The sequence below is a fragment of the Bison bison genome, unplaced genomic scaffold, assembly GCF_000754665.1.
Source record: "Bison bison bison isolate TAMUID 2011002044 unplaced genomic scaffold, Bison_UMD1.0 scf7180017864473, whole genome shotgun sequence".
Classification (NCBI taxonomy): Eukaryota; Metazoa; Chordata; class Mammalia; order Artiodactyla; family Bovidae; genus Bison; species Bison bison.
In genome coordinates, this window is record NW_011495034.1 from 7488456 (window position 1) to 7507312 (window position 18857).

An 18857-nucleotide genomic window follows, 5' to 3' on the forward strand; every position below is an offset into this window, starting at 1 on the left:
AAATATTCTGTGTGCTCTTTGGGGGCAGGGAGGACTGTTACAGTCTCTTAATGGAAAGAAAGTAAAAGCTATTGTGACTCCACATTGGTAGGATTCGACGCCTCTGAGGTAAAAGCAGCTGGAGATGATTAATTCTTATAGAAGAGTTGATTTCCATGAAAATTTAAGAAAAATAAAGTAAAAAACAGACATTTGAGTCAACAAGTTGTGGAAAGTTAGTGATGTTGAAGCATTGAATTTGGGATTTTTTTCCCAAATTGTAATAGCAGACCTTTTCTCTTTCAAGGAGTTTGTAATTCAATGACAGGGGGGCTATTTTGCAGGAAAATTTCTGGGGCTGGGTAAAGCATTTCAATTATATATTTGGCACAGGAAGAAAACATGTCAACCTGAACATAAAATACTAGAAGATTAATTTCTCAAAAGAACTAAATACACTCATGGATCTTATGTCTATTCTATTCAAATCATATTTGCTAGGAACCAGTGTCTAATATTTTTTTGCCTAAAATTGAATCCACAGAATTTGGGAAATTTTCTATCAATCCCATATTCAAACTTCAAACTGAGAAAATCAGATCCCAAAATGACTTATCTTCTTGCATAAGAATTTCTGGGCTCATGAAGTCAGGATGGGTTATTTTCCTAAAATGAATCTGATTGAATCTCTCAAAATCATTGCCATGAAAAAGTCACATCATGGGTCTTGTTGATTAATTTCCGTCACAAAGCTATTCCACTGACATTTTGATTTGGGTTACTTGGGCATGTACTGGTAGTATGGGGCCATGATTTCCTTTAATTTATTATGAAAGATATAACTATTAAAATAGTTTTGTCTATTAAGCTTAATAATTTTTAAATAATCAAACAGAAACATGCAGGCTGTGGATTGAATTGTGTCCCCCACGTTCACACGTTGAAGCCCTATTTATTCCTCAGTGTGATGGTACTTAGAGATAAGGTGTTTGGAGGTAATTAGGTTTAGGTTAAGTCATAGAAAATCCCTGGTGGGCTGCAGGCCCTGGGGGCCTGGTGGGCTGCAGTCCATGGGGTCGCTAGAGTCCAACATGACTGAGCGACTTCACTTTCACTTTTCACTTTCATGCATTGGAGAAGGCAATGGCACCCCACTCCAGTAGTCTTGCCTGGAAAACCCCATGGACAGAGGAGCCTGGTGGGCTGCAGTCCATGGGGTCGCTAAGAGTCAGGCACGACTGAGCAACTTCACTTTCACTTTTCACTTTCATACATTGGAGAAGGAAATGGCGACCCACTCCAGTGTTCTTGCCTGGAGAATCTCAGGGATGGGGGAGCCTGGTGGTTACCATCTATGGGGTCGCACAGAGTCGGACACGACTGAAGTGACTTAACAGTAGCAGTAAGTCATAGAGGTAGAGCCCTTATAATGAAATTAGTTCCCTTGTACAGGGAGACAGTATAGAGCTTGCTGAGCTCTCCCTCCCATGTGACACCCAGTGAGAAGGCTGTAATCTGCAAGCCAGCAAGAGAGTCCTCCCCAGAAACTAAGCATGCTGGTACCCTGATCTAAGACTTCCAGCCTCCAAAACTGTGAGAAAATCAATTCCTGTTGTTTAAGGCACCCAGCCTGTGGTATTTGTGATGATCCCCAGCTGACTAGGAAACTGCGTCACATATTTGTAGCTTGATCCTCAGCACTTTTAGTCAGCTGCACACTTACTCTGCCTAATCTGCGTGTAGAAACCTCTCCCCCGTGTTGTACCTTTTGGAGATTTAACAACCTTAATGATGTTTTAATTGCCTCATTGGAAAAGAGTGTCTCTTCCTAATTATTGGCATTATTTAGTAAATAAAAGCTTTTTTAGTCAGGGAGATTGAACATCTTTTTCTCTGCCCCACTCATGTTTCCTCCTCTGTGGAAGCCTTAATTAATTATTTTGACCAGCTAAACTTTGCACTTCTTTTGAAATGCACCCTGAACAATTTTTTTAACATTAATTTTTTTTATTCTATACAGTTTTAATTCTATACAATTTTACTTTCCATTTACAGTCCTCACAAAATATTGGCTATTTTCCTTGCTTTGCACAAAACAACTTGGAGCCTATCTTATACCCAGTAGTCTCTGCTTCCCGCCCCTTCATTTCCTCTCCCCTCTCCCCGCTAGTAACCACTAGTTTGTTCTCTGTATCTCCAAATCTTCTTTTCTGTTATGTTCACTAGTTTGTTGTAGTTTTAGATTTTATGTATAAGTGACATCATACAGTATTTATCTTTCCCTGTGTGAATTATTTCACTTAGAATAATACTCAAGTCTACCTGTGTCGCTGCATATGGCCAAATTTATGAATAGATGTGCTTTAACTTCTATCAGTAAATATATATCTTAATTCAACATTGTTTCATGTCATAAAAATATATTTTGGTTTATATTTATTTCTGGATCGAACTTGTCAGAAATAAAAGCCACTGGCCCAAACCCAAAGAATGGACTTGAAGACACCAGGTGCAGCAGGAAGCAGGGCTTCAATGATGGTCTTGCAAGATCCGGTGTCTGTGAGCAGGCACAGCCAGTGTCATTACAACAAGCAGTTTTGTCTCCTCGTGTGCAATTTCCTCCCCCAGTTCCTCACTGGCTGAGTACTGTGGAGTGAACAGTCCTCCCGGATGTGGCCTGCATTTATTCCCTCCCTCCTTCTGGGCGGGCCCCTCCCTGAATCTTGTTTCCTCCTTTCCTGTGCACCTATCCCATTCTCATGTTTTGCATTCATCAATAGAATGAGTCTGCATGAAACCCTTCCTGTTCTGTTTTGAACTCACCAATAGAATGAGTCCATGTGAAAATCCTAGGCATCCCACCCTCCCTTTGTTTGCCCAGACTTTCCGGTTTTGTAATCCTTACAAACACTGCATACATAAGTAAGCTGTTAAGCAAGTTTGGCTGGTAGTAATTTTTCCACTCAAAGCCAAAAACCCTTGAAAATGGACCATTTTTAAGTTTTTTTATTTCTTACAAATTCACTGCATCCTGCAGATCCTTCTATCTGTAGAAATAGATGCTATTTATCATGATAGTTTCTTTAGTTGATTTTCTTTAGCAAAACTTATGAATTTTTTCACATTAAATATTTATTGGGGCCACACTGTGTAAAGTAAGTGCTGTGCTAAGGTCTATGAAAGGGTAAATAACTTGCCTCCAACCTGGAACTTTGTTGGAAACAAAACAAAAACTATAGAAGAGTTGGGATAATTTCATCCATGTGAAATTAATCCACTTAGTAAAATATGTTGCTGCTGCTGCTAAGTGGCTTCAGTCCTTTCCAACTCTGTGCGACCCCATAGACGGCAGCCCACCAGGCTCTGCCGTCCCTGGGATTCTCCAGGCAAGAACACTGGAGTGGGTTGCCATTGCCTTCTCCATTGTGTGAAAGTGAAAAGTGAAAGTGAAGTCGCTCAGTCATGTCCGACTCGTAGGGACCCCATGGACTGCAGCCTACCAGGCTCCTCCATCCATGGGATTTTCTAGGCAAGAGTACTGGAGTGGCTTGACATTGCCTTCTCTGAATAAAATATGTTATAGAATCGTAAATAAGAACAGTAGTGTTCACTTAATAAGATCAAGGGAATATCATTATGGCGTTGAGATCTGAGGCAATTCTTGAAAGAGAATTTGGCTTGTAAGAGTGGAATTTCACCAGAATTGAAAGAGACACATGTACCCCAATGTTCATTGCAGCACTGTTTACAATAACTAGGACATGGGAGCAACCTAGATGTCCATCAGCAGATGAATGGATAAGAAAGCTGTGGTACATATACACAATGGAATATTAGTCAGTTATTAAAAAGAATGAATTCGAATCAGTTCTAATGAGGTAGATGAAACTAGAGCCTATTAGACAGAGTGAAGTAAGTCAGAAAGAGAAACACCAATACAGTATACTAACTCATAATATGGAATTTAGAAAGATGGTAACAAAGATCCTATATGCAAGACAGCAAAAGAGACACAGATGTAAAGAACAGACTTTGGACTATGTGGGATAAGGCAAGGGTGGGATGATTTGAGAGTATAGCAGTGAAACATGTATATTACCATATGTGAAATAGATGACCAGTGTAAGCTGGATGCATGAAGCAGGGCACTCAAAGCCGGTGCTCTCAGACAACCTAGAGGGATGGGGTGAGAAGGAGGGTGGGAGGGAGGTTCAGAATGGGGGGGACACATGTGTACCCAGAGCCAATTCATGTCGATTTATGGCAAAAACTGCCTCAATATTATGAAGTAATTAGCCTCCAATTAAAATAAATTAATTTAAAAGAAAAAGAGTGGAGTTTCTATTTTTTTTAAAAAATAGATATAAAAAAAGGAATTCATCAGAAATCCTTACCCACTTCAGATTGGTAAAACAATGTATTTTAAGTTCAGTACGTTTTCATAAAGTGAATTCTAGTTATGCACTTATCATTGCTTTTCACCTTTAAATTCAATTTGCTGTTTGTCAGAAAACAAGTTTTCTGAATGGATAGGAACTGCTGTGTCGAAAAAGAAAAGTTCAAAAGGTAGGGGGAAAGGAGGCTTACTGCTGCCAATGCAAGAAGAGACATCTGTTACCTGGCAGTAAAGAGTACTGGGAGGCGAGCTAGGGGGTCACAGCGAGAGGTCATTGCCCACGGAGGGAGATCCTGCCTCTCACCCAGAACACAAGGGAGTTCCTCCTGGAAGGAGCCCTTTAATATTAAAATTTAACCTTGACCAGAACACCTCATTTCATTTAGGACCATAATAGCACAACCACTTAAAATATACGAGTGAGATTTGAGGTTTTCTTTCAGATATGATTTAAGAACAAAAAGAAAAGCTAGATATTTAGATCATTCTGATCATCACTCCTTATGACACAAACAAATGAAGGAAAATAATTATTTACAATCCTAGCAGAAGCAAAACCATTGATCACAATTTCTGATGGCTGGTAATGTGGACTCAACCAAATTAAAAGAGTTTATATATTCTCATATAACTGGAAAGTCCAGCGATCAATCTGGCTCTAAACACAGCTGGCACCATGAACCCACATGGTGGTGTCTGGACTCTGCCTGTTTCCATCTAGCAGCAGATTCTTTAACTGGTGGGCTAGAGAGCCACTGGCAGATCCTACCAGCTTGGCAAGCCCAGCAGAAAGAGTGTCCTCCAACAGTTTCATGAAAAACGAGGAGGTTTCTGATTGCCTCATCCCTTCACAGTCCTGGGCAAGATGAAATACTCTGATGGCCAGGCTTGTCTTAAAGGCCCATTGCTATGGCTGAGGAAGGGTTCATCTTCTAATCTCACCCCTGGAAAAAGAAATTCACTTGCAGGAAGAGTAGAGGCAGTGGGTAGGTAGGAAGGAGTGCTAGATAATATAAAATAAAGGTGTGTATCTCTCCATCTCCCAGGTAGCTTAGGTAGCCAAATCATCCTCTGAAATATCATAGTAATCACATGCCCCAGATCTGGGGGAAAAGATGGCAATTTAGGACTTTCAGTGAAATTGGCAGGGGGTCAGTTTCTGGTTTAAGACAAAAGCAGTTTTTACCTTGAAAGAATATATAGTTTCTTTTAAAGTGCTTAGAATCTAGATTCTTCTAAAAATTATGTTAAATTACTACTCATGGTTTACTGATACTACACACATATGTATATCAATTAGAATATCTAGGATTATTTTGATAAAGATTGTTTTTGTGAATTGTCATATTTATCTTGCCCTCAAAATCCATTTTCATTCAGTTTATATATATAAGAAGAAGCATGATTTAGTTGTTACAGATCTCTGCATATGATACATAGACATTTTTTATTGTAGTATAGTTGATTTATTAATACAATGTTGTGTTAATTTCAGGTGTACGGCAAAGTGATTCAGTTATACATATACATATATTATTTCTTTTTCAGATTATTTTCTCATATAAGTCATCACAAAATATTGAGTAGGGTACCCAGTGCTATATAATAGGCTCTTATTGGTTATCCATTTTATATATATAGTATGTGTTTTCATCCCAGTCTTCTGATTTTCACTCCCTGCCACATTTCCCCTTTGATAACCATGTTTGTTATCAATATAGGATTTATACATATAGATATTCTTCAAACACTAGGATTAATAAAATATACAAGTTAAAAAATGTATAAATCTTCACTCTTCAACTGTATTTGCTTAAGGATATTTTCAATAGAGTTTCTCCAAAATTGTTACTTATGTGCATGTCTTCTGGAACACTTAAAAATATAGTAAAGGTCATTCTTGTAATTGGGATTTACATTCTTAATATAATTTTTAAATAACATTTTTTTCCTTGGATAATATATACTCCCCTTCTCTTCTTTGCTCTCTAATTTTTGAAGAAAAAATTTAGTGTTAGAATTTTCCATAAACTGCATCTCACAATTAAATGTGAATTCATAATTAATGCTTTTATGAAATGGATATGCAATATTTTATTTATACCATTCTAGAGTGTAGGTGTCTTTCTTGAGCATCCTGAAAGAGAGTGCATTGCTATTGTCCCAGAGGAGTAATAATGGTCAAGTGTGCATGGCGGTTTCCTCATCTGATTAACAAGGCATGAGAAGTTAAGTGAGTTCTTTCAGAAGGCTTGTGATTTATTCTTCAATGCATAACCTGTCTGTGAAGCTGGTCTTTGGAACCACTACATAGACAGCCCCTAATTTTATTTTATAGAGCAGTTTCTTGGCCCTCCAGCCAGAGCCCCACTTCTTTTGAAGCTGATTCTGGCTATCTGGCAATCAAAGTAATTTGTATGAAATCAAAAGGAATGGAATGAAAAAGTAGTCATGGAAAATACTGTCATATACCCTCACTGCTCGGCTTCAATTGTGAGACACCAACTTTCAAGAAGCATCACCCATGTCAAATTACTCAGTAATATTTACCTCTCATTTTTTTCTGCCATATCAATAACTAGCTCTTGTCATCTTCAAAGTGCTTCTCAAACATTAAATAATCTCAGATTACACACTCTTTTCTTTGCATTTATCTTGACCAGCTGTCAGAGAAGGCAATTTATTTCCCCTCAATTTTATTCCTCTTGGCTGTGCATGTGTGTGGCGTCTGTAAATAAATGTGAATGGAAATTGAAAGGTACAAGCTAATGTGTTTCTATAACAAAGGCAACACATAATTTTCCTTAAACAAAATAACCTTCAGATTACTTTCAAATTGCTTATGGTTTTGTTGTTGGATACTCAGAATATGTTTCCATCACTTTTTAATCTTAATTCTTAAGTAGAATTTTTGAAGATGTGAAGATGAAAGACATAAAAAAGATTTTAAAAATTGCTTAGTGTTAACTTTATTTTGTATTTATTTAAAATATCGTACCATAGTTGTTTAGGCAGGACTGTAAGGTGAAATAAAATTTAGAATATACATTAAAAGCAGTTCTTTAAGCAATTAAAAGTCATATTTTAACTCTAAACTTGCATTCAGTTCAGTTCAGTTCAGTCGCTCAGTCGTGTCCGACTCTGTGCGACCCCATAGACAGCAGCCTACCAGGCTCCTCCGTCCCTGGGATTCTCCAGGCAAGAACACTGGAGTGGGTTGCCATTGCCTTCTCCAAAACTTGCATTACTTCCTGAATTTATAGTGTCTCATTTTTTTTTTTCTGATAAAAAAAGGAGAAAATATATAAATTCTTACTATATTAAAATTTTCTGTCTTTTAAAAATGTGACAAGGGTTCAACTAATTTTGTATCAAATTTCAGTAAGTTTATTCATTCAGTTTCAAGATACCAAGCAGCTGTGTACTACATTGTCTGCAGAAATACTCCCTAATACACAGTTCACTGAAGTGACTCTGAAGAGCAAAAGCAATTCTTCCCAGATTCTCTATACAGTTGTAGTAGAAAGCCTTCCGAGGTTAAAAATCCAGAGATTAGCAACATATTAGCTTTCAGGTGGGCCTCTCCTAAACACTCACAATTCACTTATTCTCCTGCAAATCATTATTCCAAAGATTTGATTCACTTGTAGCCCCACTTGAGTCTTAAATCGCATTTCAAAGCACTTCTATCATTCATCCATTTTCAGAACTGCCATTTAGAAGTGATGGGAATTTGGCACCAAAATCAATGAGAGGATATGATATGAGCTCTTTCCAATTTTTTCTTCTTTGAACACCATCTCAAGTACAGTCTGTGAAATCTGTTTTTTAAAGTTATTTTTCCATCTTGATATCATTTCAACTAAATTGAGTTCTCGAGCTTGAGATATGTATTCACATAGTTTTTCAGAGAAAGAAATTCATTGTTACTATTGTTAATTTATACCTAAAGTTGTTTTAAAACTTTAATTAAATGTTTTTACTGCTGATGTTTCTCATCAGCTTTTTACTCTTAAAAATATATGCCTAGATTCACCACTGTCATCTCAAAATAGTTGCACTAGTTACATCTGTTTATTACTGTTATTTAGTCGATAAATCATGATCGACTATTTGTGGCTCCATGGACTGTAGCCTACCAGGCTCCTCTGTCCATGGGATTTCCCAGGCAAGAATCCTGGATGGCCGTTTCTTTCTCCAGGTGTTTGTTATTAATACCTACTAATATATGTATACACTTGAATGTGTTTGATTTTCTTTCCCCTAGTCAGTCTAGATTTTATGTCATTTATTTTATTTTTTTAATATATAGGGGAGGTAATTACCATTTTATTGGTAAAGAAACAAAAGGGTAAAACTTTATTTTAGAATACTTAATTTTGCACGCGTTATTTTCATTTCTTCTGTCAATTAATTGTCTTATGAACTGGATTTATACTTTAAGTATCTGGTGTACACATCTGTTTGAGGGTTCAAACTTTATTTTTGTACTTTTAAAGAATTCAGTTACACTGATAATTTTTGTACTATAACAAAAGTATTTTTATTGATCATCTCTCTTAATTTTGTTAATGGGGTAAACAGTATCCATTAATATGAATCAATTAAAGTATGCATTCCTCTTTTCCTATATTACAAAAAATATATTGATTAGAAAAGACAGTGAGGGAATTATAACATTCTTTTTTTTTTTCTGGTTCGTTGAAAATGTCTTAGCCTAATGTGTATGCTTATAAAGTGGAAATAAATGTCTGCATTTATTAGGAGTTAGGCCCTCAACCTTTGCTTCTAAGGTTAATCTTGTGCTTCTAGGCCTTCCATTTAATGACAGTAGTGGTTATAATCCTAGCTGTGGAAATGGTGGTCAATGTAATGATGATAATAATGAAGATTATTCTAAGAGTAATTCCATTTAGGTGAAATTTATTTTTTGAAAAATGTCAAAAAAAGTTTCTGGTTAGGAATGGAAAAAAAACTTTTAAAAAATTTTAATGTCAAAGAAGTTTGAAAATTTGCTTTTTTAAAAAAGAAATTGGGAATATAATTTAGAGATAAAATTGAAAATATTTACGTATGTATATTAAAATATTATTAATCAAAAAATTCACTTTCCTGATGTGTAATTCTTTAATTGTTGCAGACAATGTAGCTCATATTTAAAGGATATGAAATGTGTTGTTAAGTTGTGATGTTGGCAAAAATATTTGGATTGTTAGTGTTTTTTCTCCTTAGCACTTAGGCATTTACTTCACATCTGTATAATTTCTGGTTGGTCTTCAATTGTTTTTAAATAAAACATGACGTATTTATTTCAAATTATCTCTATGTTTCCTCTTGAGATAAGTTTCTACGAGTAAAGATTATCGATATAATCATATATGCCTGCTCTCCACTGAGAGGCAACTTTCTGGGCATGCAAAGGCAGCAACTTTACAGGAGAAACATGAGTTACAAAATTTTTAAATATTTACACATAAAACTATCATTAAAAAGAAAAGGTAAACAGTTGAAGGAAAAAAATTGCAATATAAGGTTAAAGCAGTACTATCCTATAAGTTTGTATTTATTTATAAGCATGCATGTATACATGCATGCATACACATGCATATATGTATATGTACATTTGTTGTTGCTTTAATCGAGAAATCATGTCCCACTCTTTTTCGACCCCGTGGGGTAAAGCCACTCAGGCTCCTCTGTCCATTGGATTGTCCAGGCAAGAATACTAGAGGGAGTTGCCATGCTCTCCTCCAAGGGATCTTCCTGACTCAAGGGTTGAACCCATGTCTCCTGCGTTGAATTATTTACCACTGAATCACCAGGGAAACCTATATATGTACATATCAGATCAGATCAGTCGCTCAGTCGTGTCCCACTCTTTGCGACTCCATGAATCGCAGCACGCCAGGCCTCCCTGTCCATCACCAACTCCCGGAGTTCACTGAGACTCACGTCCATCGAGTCAGTGATGCCATCCATATATAGAAAACAAAATACATATACATTATATATATGTACATATGAACACAATTTAATAAACCACCAAAAGGAACTTTCTAGAAAAATGAACAAAAAACTTTACAAGATAAGAAATATAAATGAAGAATAAACATATAAAAAGCTTATCTCTAATAATCAAAGAATTGCCAATGAAGTTGAATTATCCTACTATGTGATAACACATATTTTGAACACTGGTAATACCCAGAGTTGTCAAGGATAAGGAAACAGACTGCCTGCATATACAGTTTTCTAAAATAGACTTTCAAATATATGTATATATTCTCAAAAGATATAAAAGTAATTATTTTATTTGCCCTGAAATTCTATGTTTAGAAAATTCTCCTAATAGAAAAATCATTAATAAGTGCTGAGAAAACTTCTGCCATGTTCCAGGGTAGAGTGCTGTTTGACTAAATTATGCATAGCCACGGAATGACATGCCATGTAGCCACTTAAGTGGTGTTTTATGGAATACATACAGCAAGAAACCATGTTTATTATATATCGCCTAGTAAAAAAAATAACAGAGAGTATGATGATGACTTGTCAGGAACAAATAAAATCACGTTTATGTATTTATTTGCATATGCCAAAAAGTAGGTGTAATTAGAACAATATGTCAACAGTTGTTTTGAGGTGCTGAGAACACAAATAAATCAACTATTACTTAATAAAGAGTCTAAATAATTATCTATTTATGTATTTTGCTATTTTTTATAGTTTTGAATTTTCAGTCATAAATGTGTAGACTTTTAAAAGCAAATATAAAAAGGTTTTGGATATAATAAGATTTTTCCAACATTAATCTCTTAGATTTTCTGTGCCCCTTTCACAAATAAAAATGAATGACATCAATAGAGGGTCAGTTACGCTGTTAAACCAGGATATCCAAAAGGAATTTCATCCATTTGAACTATTTTATCCCTGATTTTGTTTCTCTCCCAGAGGAGATGTTTTGCTTGCATTTAGACCTGACGTATGAACCTAAATAAGTGAAAAAGGTATTAAAAAGCAACTTGACCAGAAAAGCCATTGCCCTTGATGGTAGTGAATAAAGGTGGTGGTAAGGGAGATGTAAAAATGATTGAAGGCGATGCCAAGGTTTGTGGCCTGGGTGGCAGTATTTATGGAACTTAGGAGACTAGGAATGCCGATTATGAGGGCCTATGGGTATCAGAGTGCAGGGTAAATGCTGAGGAAGTAAAAATGCGGTAATGGACAGGGAGCTTGGCCCTACCACTAAGGAGGTGTACTCTGCCATAGAAAGTGCGGTAAAAGAGCTATATGTACTTATATAAGTCTGTGATTTGTGAGGGTTTTTTTTGTCATCAATATTTGATGTGAAATCCTAAACCGTAATTCTCCTTTCTCAAATGTTTGATTAGGAAATGCATCTACAACCACGACTGTGATAGACAGCAAGAATGGATCTGTGCCCAAGGCCTCTGGAAAAGTGCTGAAGAGGACAGTCACAGAGGACCTAGTGACGACATTCAGCTCCCCAGCAGCCTGGCTTCTGGTCATCGCTCTCATCATCACATGGTCAGCTGTGGCCGTTGTTATGTTTGACTTAGTGGATTACAAAAACTTATCAGGTAAGGTCCATGAAGTTTGGCTCTTACATGAAAAGAAGCGGTGTTTTCTCCAGCTCTAGCTTTGTTTCTCTTTGCCCCGCAAATAAAGCGTCCTACTACAAACATGCTTGAAGGCCACTGAGGGCTAGTTCCCATCTTCACCTTTCCTTCTTCTCTTTGTCTGTTTTCCTTATAGATTTCAAATGCAGCCTTATTTGAAGAGCTGAGTAAAAGCTGAATGCTAAAGTCCCATGAGGTTAATGATCCCAAAGCATGGTGGTGGTGGATATTTGGTTTGGGAATAGGGATTTTATCAACCAATAATAAAGGATAATTTGTAGATCTTATACTTGATTAGTACTCCTTTATAAGGAAGTAAAGTGTAAGGGGTAACATAAAACTAAACCAAACCAAAAAAAGCACTTTTGGATAAATGGAAAATTGTGTAAGTCCCCTCACCATCTGGTTCCAAGCTTCCTTCCCAGATATTCTCTTTGCTCCTCCCATTGAATGAATAGCCAGTCACTCAGTCATGTGGGACTCATTGTGACCCCATGGACAAGCAAAAGTAGTGGAGTGGGTTGCCATGCCCTCCTCCAGGGGATCTTCCCAACCAGGGATTGCACCCACATCTCCTATGTCTTCTGCATTGGCAGGTGAATTCTTTACCAATGAGCCACCTTAGAAGCCCTTGCTCCTCCCACTGGAACCCCCTATTTTGAGTTTTCTAATTATTTGTAATGAGATACTATGACCAACCATGTGTTTTTATAATTTGAAGTGAGATAGGTATAGCACAGAGCTTCCCAGGTGGTGCTAATAGTAAAGTACCCACCTGCCAATGTAGGAGACATGGGTTCAGTCCCTGGGTTGAGAAGATCCTCTGGAGGAGTGCATGGCAACCTACTCTAGTATTCTCGCCTGGAGAATCCCATGGACAGAGGCACCTGGCTGGCTATAGTCATAGGATCGCATAGAGTCAGACACAATTAAAGTGACTTAGCACATACACCTGCAGGAAGATCACAAGTAATGAAATTTAGATTTTCACTGTGGCCTATTCAATGTCTGAGTATGTTGTTCATCTCTTTGTTCAAGGTCTTTTTGTATTTTTTAAATTATATTTGTTTATTTCCACATCTGCCATGCTCTATTGACTGAGTTCCTTGAGGGAAGGAATCAGTCAGGTGCTCTGTAAGTATTAAATGAATAGATGAATGAGTTTATGCTTATGTCTTTGTATCATAAGCAAAAACATTTCATCAACCTCTTAATGTGCTCATTCATATTTGCACTGAGCACCACCCAACCCACCTGTTCTTTCTGTAGTAGGAGTGGATTCAGTAGAGCACAGAAACTGTTATGTTGCATTCTATACAGTAAGAGATCCTCTATTTCTCATTATGGCATTTTGCTTATTCAACAGTTATTATCATCAAGTATCTACTATATGTGCCAAGAAATGGCTAAGTTAAAAGAAATGCTAGTAGGAGTAAGGGGAAGTCATAAAAATGTATGGTTGGGTTTATTGACATGGAGGTGTGACTGAGTCGACTGCCCCCATACCATTGTGCTGGGCTAAAGTGAGCATGAGCATCATACAACAGAGAGACAAATCCCACGATGTCAACCAGAGCAAAAGGGCTGTTTATATAGAGCCATGAGCATCTGCTTTAAATAGGCAGTTGTTTTGATACTGTGTGTAAGGCAGCCTCTTAAAAGAATATACTGTTAAAAATGTGAATAATATAAAATATGACCTAGAATTTTAAGTGAAAATCAGTTGGTTACATTCCTCTAGGAGATTTCATTTCCCTTGAGCCTAATTGAATGTGATATTTCATCCATTCTTTATAAGAATTTCATTCATTCAAATTTTAGAACCAAATATGGTCATAAAATATAGTTCTTCAATTTTTATAGTAGATGTATTTTAGAATTGCATGTAAATCTAATATTTGTAAAGTTACTATTTTAATAAGTGTACTAAAGAAATTACTGTTGAGTTTGTCTTTAATTATTTGATAAAATGAGCAGCTACATATAATTAGACTTTCAGGTTAGATTATTTGAATGCAAAACACACTTACAGTCCACAGTAGAGCTTCCTTGGACTACTGTAATGAGAAACTATGGATAATGCCTCTGTTACTGGTATCACATTTGATTGGCAAAAAATAACCTCTGTATTCCTACTACTTCATTTCTTCTTTCAGGAAGTGCTTATTAAGTACATCTTTGTGAAGACTCTTCCTCCAGTTCTCTATATTTATTAATGACCTAACCATCTCTCCATTCCCTGCAAAAAGAAACCTGCAAGTCATCTTTTAAATCTTCTGGGCACCTGATCAATTACCATACTGTGTGCCAGCCAGCCTTCGTACCCCTCATAAATTTGCTTCCTCCTCGTATGACCACGGTCTCCATTACGACACTTTAGACCTTGATTGTCGTTCAAGGGTGCTAGTGCACTTTCTTCTTGCCTGCCTCATCCAGTCTCTCCCTTTTAACATTGCCCTTAAGGTATCTTCATAAAACATAAGTTTCATCACGTATTTTTGCCAAGTACAGCTCCCCTGGCATGAAATTCAAGTCCTTGGCTCGGCCCTTTATGTTCATCTTGTGATTCCGCTCATGTGCCCCGTGCTACCTCCCACTGCTCTCACCTGTTTTTCTTTCCCTAGGAGCACATACACTCTCACTGCTCCCCGCCTCCGCTCGTGCTGTCCTTTCCCCATGCCATGGTCCAATATAGCAGAAAGTGTACGAAAGAGGCCAAGAATGTTTACTCTGGTACTGGATTTTTCCTCTCTATTATTAATAAATCCAGATCTTGGAACTTTCTAGCTGTTGTGAGAAAAGTTGCTTGGAATTTCTTTGCTTCCGTTTCATCATTTAAATCCGCTCATTTAAACAGTGGGGATAATATTAGTACCCATGCAATAAGATTATTAAGGAAATCATATAAATGAATTTATTTGTGGAGTGTTCAGAACAGAACCTGGTTTATCACAAAGTACTGTATACACTTTAATACCACTAGTGAGAGATTCATTCCTCTTTTCTTGAAGGATGGATTCATCCCTTTTTTGCTAAATGTTTCCAGATTTCCTAGGAAACACTCGCTGTGCCATGCTTTCCTTTTCTCAGTCCCTTATGGGCACCAGTATTATCAGCAGCTATCACACTGTATTATTAGTATCTGTTTACTTGTCCATCTCATTCAGAAACTTAAACTTATTCAAGGAAGAAACTCTCTTATTCCTCTCTGTACATGAGTATCTGTCATGTAGCATATGTTTTGCTGTATATTGCTTAAAGGAATGAATAATGCTGATATTTTGATTTTGAAATAATTCCGTAATAATGAAGAAACAAATATTTATCATAAAAATTTTATTTCACCCAGCTTCTGAGCAACTTAAAAAATTAATAAGTAATTTAATTTTTAAGTAATTTTAATTACAAAATTATATGTGTGTTAGTCACTCAGTCATATTGCCACCCCATGGACTATAGCCCACCAGGCTCCTCTGTCGGTGGAATTTTCTAGGCAAGAATACTGGAGTGGGTTGCCATTTTCTTCTTCAAATTTTGGGACTTCCCTATAGCTCAGATGGTAAAGAATCTGCCTGCAATGCAGAAGACCTGGGTTCAATCCCTGGGTCGGGAAAATACCCTGGAGAAGGAAATGGCAACCCACTCTAGTATTCTTGCCTGGAGAACCCATGGACAGAGGAGCCTAGTGGGCTACAAATTTAACAAAATTAGAATAAGAAAATTAAATATGTTTATAAGATGAAATGATACTTTTCATATTTTGTAATAGTCATCTATGGCTGCATAGTAAATTACCTTAAAAGTAAGAGGTTTAAAGAATAATAAATAACTATCGCTTTACACAGTGTCTGTGGGTCAGGAATTTGGGGATGGCTTAGGTGGGTCTGGTATAGGGTATATCTTGAGGTTGCCATGAAAACACTGGCTGGGGTCGCAGACATCTGAAAATTATTCTGGGGTTGCGGAGTCATTGGCAACATGTCTCACTCACTTGGCTGTCAAGTTAATGCCGGTTTGTCCTCAGAACATAGCACCTGGTGTCTCTAGACTGAGTGATCCAAGAAAGAGCAAGACAGAAGTCACAATGCCCTTTATAGCCTACACTTGCAAATGACACACTGCCATTTCTGTAAAATCCTTTTGGTCACACAGTTCATCCCTACTCAGTGTTGGAAGAGACTGCACAGTGGTATGAGTGCCCATAGGCAAAAATCACTGGGGCCAATGTGGTGGTTGGCTACCACATATTATATTGTCAGAAAGTTATATTGCCAAGTTATGTATTTTTGGATGAATACTTAAATCTAAAGAAGTAGCATTCAATTCTCTTACTTGAAAAAGAGAGACAGGTGCAAAGAGAAAGTTGGTGTATTGGAATGGCTGGTATCATGGGGCCATATCTAGGAAAATAAATATTCTCTAATGAATTTGATATCTTAAAAATCTCAAAACTAAAATTCTCAATGAGATATATATATATATAATTCTTCAAATAAGAAATTCAAATACTTTTTGCTAATTAAAATTTGAATAATTTCTAGAACCAAAAGAGTATAAGTTCAAGGACATTGTATAATTACAGCATAAAACTTCTAACTCATATTAACCACTGGTTGGATAGTATACATACACTTATATTAAAATTCTGATTTATTTTCTCCATTTATTATGTTTTCAACCTCTCTTTAATGTTGTTTTTACAACAACAACATTTTTGCAGAAAAAACATTCACTTCATTGAGAGTTTCAAATGTAAATGATTCTCTTATGTTTCTAATGCTATTTTTAATTGATGCCTTTCAAACATTTACTAGGGATAAATATTATTACTATGATGGGGCTTCAGTACTGCATAGTAGTCTTTGAAATATGTATTGTTAATGTTTAAAAACAAGGTTGGTGGTAGAAGAAAGCATATCAGAAATAGTTCTGAAGACCAGGCAGGTTTACTGTCCTTGGGCTCTGGCACTTGAGAAAAGTAGATAAGCAACTCCATATATTAAAAAATGTTTACAGAGAAATGAAAATCTGTTTTCATAAGCAAGTACTGGATTGGGAAGAATGATTCTCATCTGGACAATCTTCTCAATTCGCTATTTTCTGAATTTGATTTGATTGATCTGTATATAATCTACTTGTGAAGCACTAGTAGAAGTAACTTTTAATATGTGCTTAATTCAAAAGACTGGGTTCACTTATATCTCTATAGCCTACAAGTTAGCATTACTAGGTGGTTACCTTTTCTTGTCTGTAAACTAGGGATGACACCTGGATTCCTGGTCTGAAAAATTTGTGACTTTGCTTCATCTTTTCAAACAGGACAAATTTTAGGGCACCAAAATCAGATACTAGATAAGAGATTTCACCTACCCTTCATTTCTTACTAAATGCAATGTCAAAATACTATTCCAGTAATACTCTTGTCTACTTTGATCAGAGTAGAGTCACTATCAGATCAGATCAGATCAGTCGCTCAGTCATGTCCGACTCTTTGCGACCCCATGAATCATAGCACGCCAGGCCTCCCTGTCCATCACCAACTCCCGGAGTTCACTCAGACTCACGTCCATCGAGTCAGTGATGCCATCCAGCCATCTCATCCTCTGTCATCCCCTTCTCCTCTTGCCCTCAATCCCTCCCAGCATCAGAGTCTTTTCCAATGAGTCAACTCTTCACATGAGGTGGCCAAAGTACTGGAGTTTCAGCTTTAGCATCATTCCTTCCAAAGAAATCCCGGGGCTGATCTCCTTCAGAATGGACTGGTTGGATCTCCTTGCAGTCCAAGGGATTCTCAAGAGTCTTCTCCAACACCACAGTTCAAAAGCATCAATTCTTCGGTGCTCGGCCTTCTTCACAGTCCAACTCTCACATCCATACATGACCACAGGAAAAACCATAGCCTTGACTAGACGGACCTTTGTTGGCAAAGTAATGTCTCTGCTTTTGAATATGCTATCTAGGTTGGTCATAACTTTACTTCCAAGGAGTAAGCGTCTTTTAATTTCATGGCTGCAGTCACCATCTGCAGTGATTTTGGAGCCCAGAAAAATAAAGTCTGACACTGTTTCCACTGTTTCCCCATCTATTTCCCATGAAGTGATGGGACCAGATGCCATGATCTTCATTTTCTGACTGTTGAGCTTTAAGGCAAATTTTTCACTCTCCACTTTCACTTTCATCAAGAGGCTTTTTAGTTCCTCTTCACTTTCTGCCATAAGGGTGGTGTCATCTGCATATCTGAGGTGATTGATATTTCTCCCGGCAATCTTGATACCAGCTTATGTTTCTTCCAGTCCAGCGTTTCTCATGATGTACTCTGCATAGGAGTTAAATAAACAGGGTGACAATATACAGCCTTGACGAACTCCTTTTCCTATTTGGAACCAGTCTGTTGTTCCATGTCCAGTTCTAACTGTTGCTTCCTGACCTGCATATGGATTTCTCAAGAGGCAGGTCAGGTGGTCTGGTATGCCCATGTCTTTCAGAATTTTCCACAGTCTGTTGTGGTCCACACAGTCAAAGGCTTTGGCATAGTCAATAAAGCAGAAATAGATGTTTTTCTGGAACTCTCTTGCTTTTTCCATGATCCAGCGGATGTTGACAATTTGATCTCTGGTTCCTTTGCCTTTTCTAAAACCAGCTTGAACATCAGGAAGTTCACGGTTCACATATTGCTGAAGCCTGGCTTGGAGAATTTTGAGCATTACTTTACTAGCATGTGAGATGAGTGCAATTGTGCGGTAGTTTGAGCATTCTTTGGCATTGCCTTTCTTTGGGATTGGAATGAAAACTGACCTTTTCCAGTCCTGTGGCCACTGCTGAGTTTTCCAAATTTGCTGGCATAT

General features: G+C 37.1%; 1 protein-coding gene across 1 annotated transcript in view; it reads left to right on the forward strand.

Moving 5' to 3' along the window:
• The window catches only part of TRDN (triadin), a 281398-nt gene that overhangs the window by 43682 nt on the left and 218859 nt on the right, over positions 1 to 18857 (forward strand). Inside the window, exon 2 of the mRNA XM_010861777.1 lies at positions 11764 to 11973. Coding sequence (XP_010860079.1) covers positions 11764 to 11973 — 210 coding nt within the window. The remainder of the gene's footprint in view (positions 1 to 11763; positions 11974 to 18857) is intronic.